The sequence below is a fragment of the Aphis gossypii genome, chromosome 1, assembly GCF_020184175.1.
Source record: "Aphis gossypii isolate Hap1 chromosome 1, ASM2018417v2, whole genome shotgun sequence".
Lineage (NCBI taxonomy): Eukaryota > Metazoa > Arthropoda > Insecta > Hemiptera > Aphididae > Aphis > Aphis gossypii.
In genome coordinates, this window is record NC_065530.1 from 37,848,758 (window position 1) to 37,864,143 (window position 15,386).

At 30.7% G+C, this 15,386-nt stretch overlaps 1 protein-coding gene across 4 annotated transcripts in view; it reads left to right on the forward strand.

Annotated features, from left to right (window-relative positions):
• LOC114120224 (fibrillin-1-like) overlaps nucleotides 1-15,386 on the forward strand; it is a 39,132-nt gene that overhangs the window by 9,731 nt on the left and 14,015 nt on the right. For 2 of the 4 annotated variants that reach the window (XM_050206114.1, XM_050206095.1), the window contains exons 2-30: nucleotides 2,092-2,174; nucleotides 3,294-3,833; nucleotides 4,055-4,150; nucleotides 5,863-6,057; nucleotides 6,743-6,997; nucleotides 7,142-7,297; nucleotides 8,536-8,724; nucleotides 8,842-8,964; nucleotides 9,038-9,160; nucleotides 9,446-9,697; nucleotides 9,847-9,972; nucleotides 10,067-10,282; nucleotides 10,352-10,551; nucleotides 10,621-10,801; nucleotides 10,927-11,099; nucleotides 11,163-11,298; nucleotides 11,365-11,576; nucleotides 11,641-11,791; nucleotides 11,868-11,993; nucleotides 12,073-12,198; nucleotides 12,273-12,398; nucleotides 12,617-12,698; nucleotides 12,754-12,920; nucleotides 13,015-13,205; nucleotides 13,332-13,466; nucleotides 13,647-13,824; nucleotides 14,553-14,666; nucleotides 14,741-14,875; nucleotides 15,110-15,324. In XM_050206114.1, the coding sequence (XP_050062071.1) occupies nucleotides 2,092-2,174; nucleotides 3,294-3,833; nucleotides 4,055-4,150; nucleotides 5,863-6,057; nucleotides 6,743-6,997; nucleotides 7,142-7,297; nucleotides 8,536-8,724; nucleotides 8,842-8,964; nucleotides 9,038-9,160; nucleotides 9,446-9,697; nucleotides 9,847-9,972; nucleotides 10,067-10,282; nucleotides 10,352-10,551; nucleotides 10,621-10,801; nucleotides 10,927-11,099; nucleotides 11,163-11,298; nucleotides 11,365-11,576; nucleotides 11,641-11,791; nucleotides 11,868-11,993; nucleotides 12,073-12,198; nucleotides 12,273-12,398; nucleotides 12,617-12,698; nucleotides 12,754-12,920; nucleotides 13,015-13,205; nucleotides 13,332-13,466; nucleotides 13,647-13,824; nucleotides 14,553-14,666; nucleotides 14,741-14,875; nucleotides 15,110-15,324 (5,002 nt within the window). Of the gene's footprint in view, nucleotides 1-2,091; nucleotides 2,175-3,293; nucleotides 3,834-4,054; nucleotides 4,151-5,862; nucleotides 6,058-6,742; nucleotides 6,998-7,141; nucleotides 7,298-8,535; nucleotides 8,741-8,841; nucleotides 8,965-9,037; nucleotides 9,161-9,445; nucleotides 9,698-9,846; nucleotides 9,973-10,066; nucleotides 10,283-10,351; nucleotides 10,552-10,620; nucleotides 10,802-10,926; nucleotides 11,100-11,162; nucleotides 11,299-11,364; nucleotides 11,577-11,640; nucleotides 11,792-11,867; nucleotides 11,994-12,072; nucleotides 12,199-12,272; nucleotides 12,399-12,616; nucleotides 12,699-12,753; nucleotides 12,921-13,014; nucleotides 13,206-13,331; nucleotides 13,467-13,646; nucleotides 13,825-14,552; nucleotides 14,667-14,740; nucleotides 14,876-15,109; nucleotides 15,325-15,386 lie in introns of those variants that run through there. The other 2 variants (XM_050206099.1, XM_050206110.1) reach the window with 2 other exon arrangements.

Sequence of the window (15,386 nt, forward strand, 5' to 3'; positions counted from 1 at the left end):
ATTATTTTAAACAATTATTTTAATATATTATCATATATAATACATATTATACGAGTAGGTCAAGATTAAAATTTTACAGAATAAACACAAAATTGATTTTTATTATGTGCCCTTTTCAAAATAAATGAAATAAAATTCCCTCAAGACACTCAAGCCATTGCACTTAATTTAATAAAAACACACATTATGCTTATTTTAATTTTTTTAAATACAGATTGTACAAGTTTTAGATTAAAAATAAAAAAAATAAATAAATGTATGAAATAAAGATTCACATTCTGTGTATTATATACAGTAATATTACTATTATAATGCGTAATAAAGTATCTGCATCAGGTTTCAAAACACTATAAATAATATTTTTTTTTTAACTACAACCAAGTAACTATTTTTCTAATTTATTTTTTGTTTTCAAAATTAACATTTTTAAGTTAAAATTCATACAAAAAATGTCTAATATTTTAAATTTCCATAAGTTCAGCTTATGAAGATGTTTTTTTTGTATTCAAACTTTTAAACAGAAAATAATAATTAAAAAAAATTAGAAGTGGTTTAAACTAGTCGAACTATTTTTAAAATTTCAATCGTGTATCGACTGTATACATATAAAATGATAATTAAGTCGTTATTATGCATTGTATGAAAATCCGTAAAATAAAACAATATATTCTATAGGTAATAATGCCATAATATATCAAATAATGCATATATAGCACAAAACAGTTTACATAGTAATTACTAATTAGTTAAAAATAATAAAGTTGATAAATACAATTTTAAAATTTTTTAGATAATTAAACATTTTTAAATTTTGTTGGAACAGTTATTCTAAGTCCACGAAACATCGGTCAAGGACCAATATTATAAGATAACCTAACAAAGGTAAATTAAGTAATTTAATTTTTACATTTAGGTAAGTTAAATAATAAGGATTTTTTTTTTTAAATTAGTATTTTTCTTTTTTCTGTAATTTACATTTTAGTTTTTCCAAATTATTAAGTAAAATACGAACAATATTTTACATTTGACCCCAAAGGTACTTTTATACAATTAGATATAAATTTAAATTTGCTACCTTTAAATTTAAATATTTTGAAACATTTTTATTTCTCTAAAAATGTTGTCTTCATCTGTTTATAATCACAACACATTTTAAATTCACACGTTTAATTGTTGTAAAATTAATAAATTTATCACTCCCCTTAAAATAATATTAAATATTCTCAGTTTATGGTTTATTAGAAACACGAAAATTTAAATGCTTTATAATTTCCATTATAGATACAGTATTGAAATATTATCGAGCAAATTTCACTTAATAACAATGTAATTTATTTAAACCTCCCCAACATTGTTAACTTGAATGAGATCGCCAGCAAAACATTTGCATTAATTTATTAATCTACTCATTATACAGTCATTAGTGAATTAGTCCTATACGCCTATGCTTCAATAACTATAATATTATAATTCGATTTTTCCTATATTGTATTACTAATTTACTATTATTAGTAGTATTAGGTATAAATGAATTATTATTGCTTTTCATATCCTATTATAGTCGCTGAGTTGAAGGACAGCGATAGCGATAACTCTAAGGGTGCATAAATCATTGTTTTAGGCAAAGTACTAATTGAGTACTATAGACCCTATTGTTTATCGAGAATTAGAGCTTTTCATGTCCCGCGAACTTCACGGATTTAGTTATTACTTATTAATAATTGTTCTAATAATATTAGTATAAGTAGCATACTTAACATTAGAATGATTATTAAATTTGAACACCTACATAGAAGTTATTATTTATAATTTATGTTAAAATATTAGACTGCAGAATGTGTAATCTTAGAATAAATAAAATTTCAGTCCAAATATTGTTAAAAATAATAAAATTTGATAAGTATAATATAATTATATACCTATTACATAAGCATACCTATATGACTGCCAATAATAACTATACTTATCTAACTATTTAATATTTATAGGTATCGTCTTAAATAAAAACATGCCTACAATGATCAGTGCACAATGTGTATAGTGTATACCCTACAGATCTGTTGGTAATGAATTTAACATTTTTTTTTCTAGGCCAAATGTGTGTCGGTCGCGGTTTAGAAATTACTGTTGTCCTGGCTGGTCATTAAAACACGCGACTGGACTTTGTATTGTCCGTGAGTATTACAGTTTATTATGTGTTAATATGTGTATACTGTTTTATTAATTACTTTTAAGTGCTTTTTTAATAAACATGAAACGACTGAGGTCATATTTTATAATATTATGCTTCGTTAACAGAAGAATAATAATAACTGACCATTCATATTGTCATCATGTTCATACCTACATCTATAATAATAAAATAGTATATTATGCATAGTAAATATGTATATACTATTTTATTTTTACAGATCATTTACACACGCGTGTCGTATTTTTTGACGAACGTTAAGACGTATAAAACCAAATTTTTGCTGTGTTTTATCTCAAATATTGCTAAATGCTAATGTAATCTTCTGTATTATATCACAATGGCGTTGAACCCTATGTGTGTAAAGGTCAGATCACGGCTCAAACACTTGAGATGACAAAAACAACATAACATAACAAAAACAATATTCTAATACATGAGATTGTTGTTTTTTTATTTTTATACGAGTAGTTCAACTACCATATTACTTATAGAAAAATAAATCAATAATAGCTATTTTTTAACGCTATATGTGCCTACTAAGGATAATATTTCTTAATAATGGCTTGACACGAAGTATTAAATGAATGATAGTCATCTGGTTTAAATTGTACTTAGATTGCAAATTGAAAAATGTTAATGTTCAGTATATTATATTTATAATAACAATGACTATATTTACAAATTTTTGTAGCTATTATTATAGGTTATTATATTCAATACTCAAAGTGTAATTCAGAATAGCCAATTATTTGAATTTAATTTCATTATGTATATAGGTACATCAATATTTAAAAAGAAAATATTGGCTAGACAATTTACAGAAAAATAATTAACTCATTAGAAAAACAAGAAACTTTTATCCCACAGAACATTATTTATGAGTTATGGTAAAATAAAACTAAATGTATGAAATTATAGTTAGAAATCTAACTGCTGACTGGACAATTTTAAAGTTAAACTTTTATGATATATGAACAATACAATAAAGGCAAAATATAGAAGAGAACATTCTTGGTGAATCAGTATATAGGCTATAATATAAGATACAAATATATAATATCACTGGTTCGATTTTGCTCATTTCGCGTTTCGTTTTCAGCTGTGTGCAATAGGCCCTGCAATGGTGGTCGGTGTATCAAACCCAATATGTGTCTCTGTGACGAGGGCTCCGTGAGGTCGGCGTGTCTGCCTGACGACCTCAGAGATTCTTACAACAAAGACGATGAGCAATTACGATCGCCCCAGACTTCTGCGCCAGACCGATACGGAAAACCGCCATCCGTCGTAGGGAACAACGGGATCACTGGCAGTGGTAATAATGGCGGTGGTAGTTCCAGCGGAAGTGGTGGAAGTAACGGCAACGGAGGAAATAATAATGGAATAAACGGCAGTGGCGGTGGAAATAACGGAAGGAATTACGGCAATGGAGTCACAAGTAACAACGGCGATAGTGCTAGTAGAGACGTTGGCGGCGGGAATATCAGCAGTGTCTTAAGCACCAGAGTCGCTACCACGACTGCCAATTCTAATGCAGTGGCGTCGCGGAACGCTTGCAAGTATCCGTGTTTGAACGGCGGAACTTGTCAGGGATCGGTTTGCTCTTGCCGACAGGGTTACGCCGGCGAAAACTGCGGTGATCGTAAGTGCACCGATCTTATATTATAATATACCTATTATACATAATTATTATAATACCACATGCTCTGCAAGGAATAATTATTAGAGTAGGTATAGAGTATTGCGGAATTTACTCTGCCAAACGAGTCCGTTTTTCGAACGACTAAACATAATGTTTTGTAAAATATATATGTTTATAGTCGTATCTAATTGTTTCACTAGCTTTGTTTTTTCTGTTTTCAGCCATCTGCCGAGACGGATGCTTAAATGGCGGCCGATGTATCGGGCCCGACCGATGTGCGTGCGTGTACGGATACGCCGGACGCAAATGCGAAGCCGGTAGGTAAATATTTGTTCATAAAATTTATGAGGAAATATACGCGCACGTGCCTGCCTGCCTAATGGCCTCTGGATAATAACCACGACTTGCGACACGATATACCGTGTCACACATATGTGTGACTATTTTAACTTGTAGCTTACTTTTATGACACTTTTATGTACACGTCTCCCTGGACTTTTTCCAAATTAGCGTTTTACGTATGTGAATAGTATATTAATGTAAATCTATCTTATATGGGTGCGCGTGTATAATGAATTGAACAAATTAAACGTGAAACCGTTTTAACGGAAGCGACGTTTTAAAAGAGACAGATCGTAAACCTATACGTCATAAAAGACAAAAACTACCTGTGATAATGTAATATAAAATAAATTATTATAATAAGTACCGACATCAATTATTATATGCAAAACTATTATGATTAAGAGAATAATGTTATAAAGTCAAAAACAAAGATAAATTACAAATCGAGGATATAGTACATTTTCAGCACATTTTTTTATTTATTCTTTGTCTCATCCACGTTAAACACGGCTAATTTGTCGTAATCATAAAAATAATAATATTCATAACCTTAACTTTCATAATAGATCGATTTACTCTAATACTAAAATTAAAAATACAAAATTGGTTCTGCTGAATAAAAATCTGTTATTTTGCACATAGGACAAATATGAGAGAAAATAAAATAATCATAGTGCACTGATACTCTTTTAATCTTACTTATATATTCTTTTATTTATATAACATGTATATTATAATCTCAATACATATTAGTTTAAATTTATCAGTTGTTAGATAAAACAATAACGTGTAGCCCGTGTAGGATAATAGCAATATAATTGTGCATTATAAATTATTAATCATAATAATATCTATTTGTATAATAATGCAGTCACACTCTTACATTCTATGAGTGTAATGCATTGCAATAATTTGACAAATAATACTTAGTACATTTAATTTTTTTTTTTTACAATAATGGAAGATTTTATTCTATCCATCATTTTATATTATTCAGGAAAGCAAATTTCCTGAAAGATTTAATTAAAAATAAAAATAAAATTGAAAATATAATATTAATATTCTGAATAATATCGGACGATTTTGTAACCAACATTATGTTATTATAATATATACCTATGTGTCCTAGATATATGATGAACAACTGTACGCATTATAGTGCGATGTTAAAAGAATTAATAAAATAAAATAAAAAAAGCCCTCTAACGAGTTCTATAATTTGGAAAAACTGTTAAATATAGATAATATTTTTCTTGGGCGCAAACGAGCCGTCATTTATTAGGTCGAAAATGAATGATGAGCGCAAACGAGTTCTGCCGCCCAATGATATGTAAAGAATAAAAATAATAACCCCCACCGATAAGACAGTGTTTTGTGATCTGGTAGAAATATTTTCTTATACGTTATGTCAATAGGTATAATAATATACCTATTTATAATTTGTAGACATTATAATAATTTATAAATAAATACTCTGATTAAAATTTAAAAGTAAACTAATTTCTATTTATTACAAAAAAGTTACTCCAGAAATTATGATAATAAATTCGGATAGTACATAATATTAATGATGTACCTACCTGTATATTCTGTACTACGTAATTCGTACATATTGGATTTATATAAAACGTGTAAATGTGTTGTACAAAATCGATATTTATTTTATTGTCGTTAATGCTTTTAGATTACCGAATTGGTCCATGTTACACCAGGGTGATCAACGATATGTGCCAAGGACAACTCGAGGGTGTTGTTTGCACCAAACAGTTATGTTGCGCAACTATAGGCCTAGCTTGGGGACACCCGTGTGAACAGTGTTCGCTGAGTTACGATTGCGATATAGGTTTTCTCAAGAACTTGCACTCCAATCAATGCATAGGTGAGTGATTTATGAAAAACGATTTGGTACTCGTTACGATGATGGGTTATAACTATAATAAGCTCTCCATAAATATTATTATTTGGATGATAATCAAATATACGTAATTTCTTTGGACGAGCGACAAAACTGTAGTATAGAAATTTGATTGATGTTCACCACAGGTAAAAATATTTCCATGTAAGTAAATAATAAAACGCAATTTCAGATTATTCAAATGACACTTTTATATAGTATGACAGTAGAGCTACTTGAGACATTTTCATATAAAATTATAAATCAGCGGTGCTCAATTTTTAAATTCAATTTCTTTTTTGCGATACTCATTAAAAATGATTACAACCAATTAAATCAAATGTTTAATATAATTATTTACTATAAAATCAATTAATATTTTAGTAGATTAAAAATTGTCAAATCGAGAGAGTTATAAGTCCAAACTTAAAGGGTACACAGTACACTCTATACGTAAGATTTATTTATTGAATTTATTATATTATACTTTGCTTATTATTATTATTTTGCTATATATATATATTATATATATATACAATACATATACATAATATATTATTTTACGATAATATAATATACGATTTTTTGGTTGAAATTTAATTATTTAACACGAAATATATTTTTCATAATACACGTCATAGAAAGATTTCTATTTTTGATTAACTTTCAGACATTGACGAGTGTGAGGCGATTCCGGGAATTTGTAAAGGTGGAGCTTGTGTAAATAGCGTGGGGTCTTTCAAGTGCGTCTGTCCGGAGGGTCGAGTACATAACCAAGTAACGAATGTTTGCGACGATGAAAACGAATGCAAAAGAGGCGATCCGAATATTTGTCAAGACGGTTATTGTGTAAATACTGACAGCTCTTATTATTGTATCTGTAAACAAGGATTCGTACCCACCACTGATCGAAAAGGATGTATAAGTAAGCTTATGTTTTTTTCCTACTGGTTATATTTATGGTTTAATAAAATTTCCATTGTAAAAGAACGAACGGCGGTAAACAAATCGACAAGTTTAATATAGAGTTGTTTTTACTTTTTTGTTTTATTTTTTTATTTCTTTACAGACACTCAACAGGGCCAGTGTTATACGAGAATTGCATCGAGTCAAGACTGTTCTGATCCGTTGCCGATGAAACTCTCTAAGAAAGACTGTTGTTGTGGTAAAGACATGGGAAAGGGCTGGGGAAGTACTTGTGAACAGTGTCCGCTCCAAGGAATGGGTAAGTTATAAAATATGTTTACGTCGGTTAACGTGACGTTTATGTCAAAATAATACCTACATAATTTATTGTTACAACTTAATACTAATACCCAATTAACTTTAGATATACTTATAAAGTTTGACGGTTTACCGTGTATAACGGTAACATTTGAATAAGTTAAATTTACAGTCTTTTTCATAGGTTCCTAATTATATTTTGAATTTTTAAAATTATTTTTCTATTATAGTATTTTGTTATCGATTACTAATATACATATTATATGTATATATATTAATATAGTAGGTTTCGTGTTCATAACTATTACGAATAAAATGTTTCAAAAAGAATTATTAATACGAGGTTAAACTTTAAAAGATATTATTTTTATTATTTAATTATGAATTCTAAACCTTATTGTAGTAAATAAAGTTTCAATCATAAGCACTACATTATTCACACGTTAGAATATGTCGTTTTGTGATTAAAAATTGATTTGTATAGTTTAAACATATAGGTCATACTCAGTAATAGGTATAGATATTATGGCTAATAAAATAATAATGGCTGTTTACCTATGTAAGATTGTAAAACGTTTTATAACTAAATAGCTATACACACTCATCTATATATTATATGCATAGATTAACTGGTTACACTACATTTTAAAATAAGTTTTAGTAGAAAAAAAATGTGTTTGAAGTGTTTTATAAATAATATTTTTTTTTTTCAAAAATCGAAAAAATGTACTAAATTGACTGTATGTTGTTATCGTGCAGTACTTTACCACGTTTCCCATAGCGTCATTTAACAATTTTGTTGGGTCACTGATCAGAACCAGATAAATATTGTATGCTGTTACACGAGCATAATATGGAATCCTAAAAAATTATAGGATGATTATTAAATCATGACGTATAGAATGATTTTAGTAAGCAATATTAATACTTAGCTTATATTTACATTGGCACACGTACATTTTTTTTTTTTTTGGATATAACTCGTTGGTCGGTGTAATTCTTTATTCAGTTATACAATATTATGTCGACACTATTAGCCATTGTAATGTTAACTCACTGTATAAATAGGTAGCTTTTTAGCGGTGTGACATTGATTTGTATGTGCCTAACTTGTATATCAATAAGATTCAACGACAGCTATTATAGCCTATACACGCATATAACATTGTGTTATACTATCTAAACATTATTTATTGTTTAATGTATATATTGTTAACGTTAAAAACTAATGACTTTTAGCCGAGTACGTAAAACTCTGTCTCGGCGGCAAAGCCAATCAAACGGTGCTGAACTTGGTGGACGAGTGCGGATTGAGACCAGAGATTTGCGGATCCGGCGGAAAATGCATCGATACGGTCGACGGGTACGCTTGCGAATGTTTTACCGGTTTCACGAAAAGCAGACACGAGGAGTCACAAGTGTGTGAAGGCTAGTCATCTTATGTGTAAATAATACGCTTGTGCCTGCACGGACACGCATATTGTTAGAGATCGTGTTAAATTTTCAACAGACTTTTCGTTTGTTTTCTGTTTCATTTTTACGCAGACATCAACGAATGCGCGCAACAGGGGATTTGCAATAACGGACAGTGTATAAATACACCGGGAAGTTTTATATGCTCTTGTCCACCGGGCTACGATTTAGCTTCAGACGGAAAACATTGCATAGGTATCGTACCAGCGTAGTATATCTACGAAATCTTATATATATTTGATTGTTGGTTTTTTTAACCTGTTTTTAGATCACAACGAATGCGAAAAGAATGGCATGTGCGCGAATGGAAAGTGTTTGAACGTTCAAGGGTCTTTCCAATGCCGCTGCAAGTCAGGATTCATCATGTCACAAACTGGCCATTCGTGCATAGGTAATGTATCGTAATAGTATATTTTATAAAAAACGTATTTTTAAATTTTTTTATTTTAATATTGATTTCGAGGACCAGGATACTTTTTAATACATACCTATAATATATGATAACATACCTATTGCAGTTGTTTAAATTTAATAATTATTCACCACTTTCCCTTGTTAGGTTTAAAAATCATTATATTATTTTTGATCCTATTTATGTATTTATTTAATTATAAACCGCAATTAGCTTCTAATAAAATAATGGTATCACTAAAATATCGTTTCGTTTCATTTCCAGACGTTGACGAGTGTTACGAAAACCCAAAAATATGCCTTAACGGTAAGTGTCGAAACACCCCTGGTTCATACATATGCGAGTGCCAACCAGGATACACTGTTTCGCCAGACGGAACGTTTTGCACAGACATAAATGAATGTGAAATAAGACCAGGTCTTTGTAGCAATGGAAAATGCGTGAATACCGAAGGATCGTACAAATGCGTTTGTGACTCTGGCTATAGATTGACACCCGACCGACAAAATTGCATAGGTATTTCAATTACCTATATATGAACATTCGAAAGCTATTGTGTATATTTTCTGAAAGATGTAACATATACCTAATAAATACACCATCCTGTGTACTCAATGCAAAAGGTATCACGGTCGGATCAATTTATTTGTTTTTATTATTTTTAGATATCGATGAGTGTTCAAATAACGGCGGTCCTTGTCAAAACGGCAAGTGTATAAATATGGCAGGGAGTTACCGTTGCGAATGTCAAGACGGGTTTAACCTGGGACTCGATGGGCGTACATGTCTGGGTATGTGATTGTCGACGACAACCAGTCATCTATATACTCTAAAAGTTTAAGCACCATTACAGTTCATAACTTATAATTATATTTTTTTGTTTAGACACACTCCGCGACCTCTGTTATGCCAACTATCAACAGGGCTCATGTCTGCAACCTTTAAACGCACCCATGTCAAAATCCAGCTGTTGCTGCTCTTACGGCGTGCTTGGTCAGACGCCCGGATGGGGTTCATCGTGTTCGAAATGCCCTTCACCCGATAGCGTAGAGTTTAAAGTGCTCTGTCCTCAAGGTTCAGGGATGACGTACAACGGAGATGGTTTGTATTTTTCATATTTATCCATGTAATGAAATTTAAATTACTATAGATATAACCATTTTAATTCAGACATAAACGAGTGCGCTCAAAACCCAGCGGTGTGTTCTAACGGTGCCTGTGAAAACACAATAGGAAACTATCGGTGTATATGCAATTCCGGTTACGAGGTGGACGACACGGGTAAGATTTGTAAAGATATAAATGAATGCGACATGGACGACACGATATGCAATGGAGGACAGTGCCGTAACACACCAGGAAGTTTTCAGGTAAACATATAAATATTTTAATTAACCTGACATAACCTCTTTCATAACATGTATAATGTTTTATTTCAGTGTACATGTCCTGTGGGCACCGTATTAAATTCTGAAAGTCAAGCATGTCAGGATGTAGACGAATGCGACGAACTTGGTCTTAATGCTTGCGTAGCAGGTCAATGTATTAACACAGTTGGTTCTTTTGAGTGCGAATGTCCACCTGGTACCATTTTAGATAGTACCGGACGAGTTTGTTTAGGTAATATAAAAAAAAACAATGGAATAATATTATTACGATTATAATTTATATCATACCTATAGATACCACTGAAACAGTATTTTATTATAATTGTATACCTAATTATTATCTTTCACACTATATAGACAATCGTCGTGGTTCGTGTTGGACCCGTTTAACTGGCGGTAGATGCGAGAACAACCTCATGCAACTCACTTTGAAATCTGATTGTTGTTGTTCGATTGGGCTGGCTTGGGGTAGTCCGTGCGAACCTTGTAAGCCAGAAGACTGTGGTGGTGAATGCAATAAAGGATACGTGGTAATGTATTTTAATCATATTTTTTTTTATTATTGACATATTTTATATAGTATCGTTATTTAGTCTGTAGGTAAAATATGTCGTGATATAAATGAATGTGAGCTGAGCCCAGGAATTTGCAGAGGTGGAGGTACCTGCGTCAACACAGAAGGATCATTTACTTGCGTATGTCCCCCCGGTTTAACATTAGATACTACTGGTAAGGGAACTCAAATAAACAAATTATTAAATAATTCTAGAAAAATATCTTTTTATTTTTATACAGGCACTGTCTGTTTGGACGTACGAGAAGAAAAGTGCTACACAGATTTTAAGCACGGTTCTGGTGTTAATCCGTTAGACGGAATTTATCCAAAATGTATTTGCTGTTGTTCTACTATAGGAAAAGCTTGGGGCGGAGGGATAGAAGGATCTCTTGGCAGGAGTGAAACTTGTCCTCGACGTGGCACTCCTGCTTTTACCGAATTATGTCCGAAAGTAAGTGAACATTAAAATTAACCTATATTTTGTTCAATTACATAACGCATTTTAACCTTTACAGGGACCAGGTTTTATTGATCGAAAAGATATTAATGAATGTATTGAGTTTCCTGGTATATGCAGTAACGGAAGATGTAAGAACACTATGGGAGGTTTTACGTGTAAATGTAGTCAAGGATACACTTTGGACGAATCTGGAATTCGATGTGTTGGTACGAAATTTGATTTTGACTTTTAAACATAATATGCCAGTTCAAATTTAACATCATAAAAATTGTGATTGTTTAGATATTGATGAATGTAATATTATGCACGGTGTTTGTGGCGATGGAGAATGTCAAAACATACCGGGAAGTTTTGTGTGCAAGTGTAAAGATGGTTATGAAACATCTCAATTGATGCAAGTTTGCATGGGTAATTGTTTAATATTGGTGCCTATTAATAGTACTGGACTCTTATTAAAATAAAATGTTTGTAATTATTAAAATTTTAGATATCGACGAATGTGAAAGAACGCCCGGATTATGTCGTGGAGGTACGTGCAGAAACACGCCAGGCAGTTATAAATGTGAATGCCCTCCTGGTCATGAATTATCAGCCGACAAACAGAGTTGTAAAGGTGCGTTTGAAGTGTACACGTTAATTAAATAGATATCGAAGATACTATTAATTTTGGATTGTATATTAATACAGATATCGACGAATGCTCAAGAACTAGTGGAATCTGTTCTAATGGCGTTTGTGAGAACATGATGGGAACGTACCAATGTGTATGTGACGATGGCTACAGGCAAACAGATCAGAAGTTTTATTGTGAAGGTAATTAAAATTATGAGTTTTAAACTCATTAAGATTATTTTTTAAATCTCTACAAAATTATGTTATACAAATAATATGTTATAATAATTGATGATTAATTAATTACTTAAATTAAATATAATATTATTAAAAATATTGGTAACTATATGTTTTGATTACCTTTCATTTTTTCTACTTCGCACAATTTTATAAGTATTTATGCGATTTTTTTTCAATAGATATTGATGAGTGTGAGATAAATAATGGCGGATGTTCATCTATATGTATCAATGTCCCAGGCAGTTACATGTGCACGTGCAAGTATGTATTATAAAAACCATGTTTATTTTTTTGATACAACTTGTTTATTGCATAGGATCGGGTTTAATTTGTTAGCTGACAAACGAACATGTGCAGATATAAATGAATGCGAAGAAAATCCTAGAATTTGTAACGGTGGCCAATGCAACAACACGATAGGCAGTTTTCTGTGCTCTTGTTCAGATGGTTTACTCAAAGGAGCTGATGGTTCATCGTGTATAGGTAAACACTTAATCTGTTTGACGTAATTTTCACAAAGGAAAAATAATTGAATTTATTATAAACAGTAAAAATGTGTAATATTGTATTTGAATAGATATTAATGAATGCAACGATAAGGACGTATGTGGAAACGGGGTATGTAGTAATACTATTGGGTCATTTTCTTGTCGTTGCGAAGAAGGATATTCAGCTAAATTGGATTCTGGACCTACTTGTACTGATGAAGACGAATGCGAGATGGGTACCCACAGATGTGATTTAAATGCAGCATGTATTAACAACCCGGTAATAATAATAATAATAAGTACAATATTTTATTGTGGTATTGGGCTTATTAAATAATTAAATATAATTATTTTTATTAAAAATAGTAATTAATATAATCCTTATACGCTATTTATCATCTTATAGGGTTCCTACAGCTGCCGATGTCAAGATGGTTTTACCGGCAATGGATACAATTGTATGGATATCAACGAGTGTTTAACTAACAACGGAGGTTGTGACCAAAATGCGCAATGCATAAACGAAGAAGGCTCGTTTAAGGTAAAATATCTAATTTTTAATCATAACTTCAAATAAAAAATGCACAGTATAGTTACATAGAATCTATTGAAATCTAAAATATGAATTTATGGAAATAGAGGTTAACAAAATATTAGAAATTTCAAATTTGATGCTCAAAAATAAATTTAATAATTATTAACAATTAATTGACAATTATAGTGTGTGTGTGATGATGGATTCCGTGGGGATGGTTACTCGTGTATAGACATTGATGAATGTACTGAGGATTCGACTCTATGTGAAAACGGTCACTGTTTAAATTATCCAGGATCATTCAGATGCGAATGTGAAATGGGATTTATTAATCCAGATGACAAAAATGAAAGATCTTGTAATGGTAAGAATAAATAATATGTAGTAAATATTTTTAAAAAAATGTTTGCTTACTAAAATCTAGTAGTTCGAATTTATTTTATTCGAAGGCTTGAGCATAACATTATTTTTAAAACAGCAGATATAGGTATTTTTGTTAAAACATTTAAAATTACTAAATTTTATCAAATATATTAAATATTAACAGTATCTAATTTCGGAAAATAGACCCTTATATTTTCTATGATTGACAGTTGTCTTATTTTTTTCTATTATTGTTAGCTAATAATTATGTTTGTTATATTAAAATCATACGATCCTTAGAAATTCTAAACTTCTATGTATTATTATTATTTTAAAAATAACCATAAAGATATAAATATTTATGTTAGTTTATTGGTTTAAGAAATTATTAAAATATTAAAAGTAAAATATTTTTTTTCATCAAATACGTTAAATACTTTAATATTACGAGTAATAAAATTTGGACGTAAAAATGTTTATTTAAAATTTATCTTAGTTTGAAAATATAAATCTATTTAAATCAGACTGAAATTTAATAGTTTTGATATTTAAAATGTGTACAAAAACATTTATCATACCTAATAATAATGATTAATTCATTTTTCAATATTACAGTAATCAATAACAAAAAAAAAAATGTGTGCTGATATGTCCTAGATTCTTACATAAATTGCATCATTTCCTAATTATTATAAAAAAAAATATGATAAACCTTTTTTTTTTTAATAGACATAAATGAATGCAACATGTTCAATAACCTGTGTGTATACGGTACTTGTGAAAACATATTTGGGACGTTTAGATGTGAGTGCAGTGGAGGATATCAATTGGATAACACGGGAGGTAACGTTTAATTTCAATTGATTACAGTTAAAATTATATGGACACATTAAATATTTTATAAACATGATGTATAGGAAATTGCACCGACGTAAACGAGTGTGAAAGTCCACAGGCATGTCTATACGGTGAATGTATCAATAACGAAGGAAATTACACATGTAAATGCCCGCCAAATTATCAACTGGTTCCAGCCGGAAACGCGTGTGTCGGTTTGTAATTGATTCGTCTTTAATATCGTGACATAAAAACGTCTTTACTGAAAATTGTATTATTATAAGACATATTAAGTACTTACCTATAGTATTCAAATATCATGTAAATACTATAATAGAGACTATTTTGATGTCGTTGTAAGGTCGATAGTTTAGAATAAATGTTGAATTATTAAAATACATACTAGGTGCCCTAATAAAAATGTATGTTTTTTTTTGCAAAAATCGTAGATAAGAGAGAAGGACGTTGTTACATGGAAGTGGAAAACCGAGATGGCCAGAGAATTTGCCATCACGAGATGGGATCAGCCGTGTCGAAAGCCACGTGCTGCTGTTCCGTAGGTAAGGCCTGGGGCTCCAGGTGCGAATCTTGTCCAGAAGTCGAAACAGAAGAATATAAGACTCTCTGTCCAGGAGGAACGGGATACAGGCCAAACCCGACCACGGTAAATGATAATATTTAATACCTATTATATTTAATTTAGAACTATTATGGTTAGCTGTATTA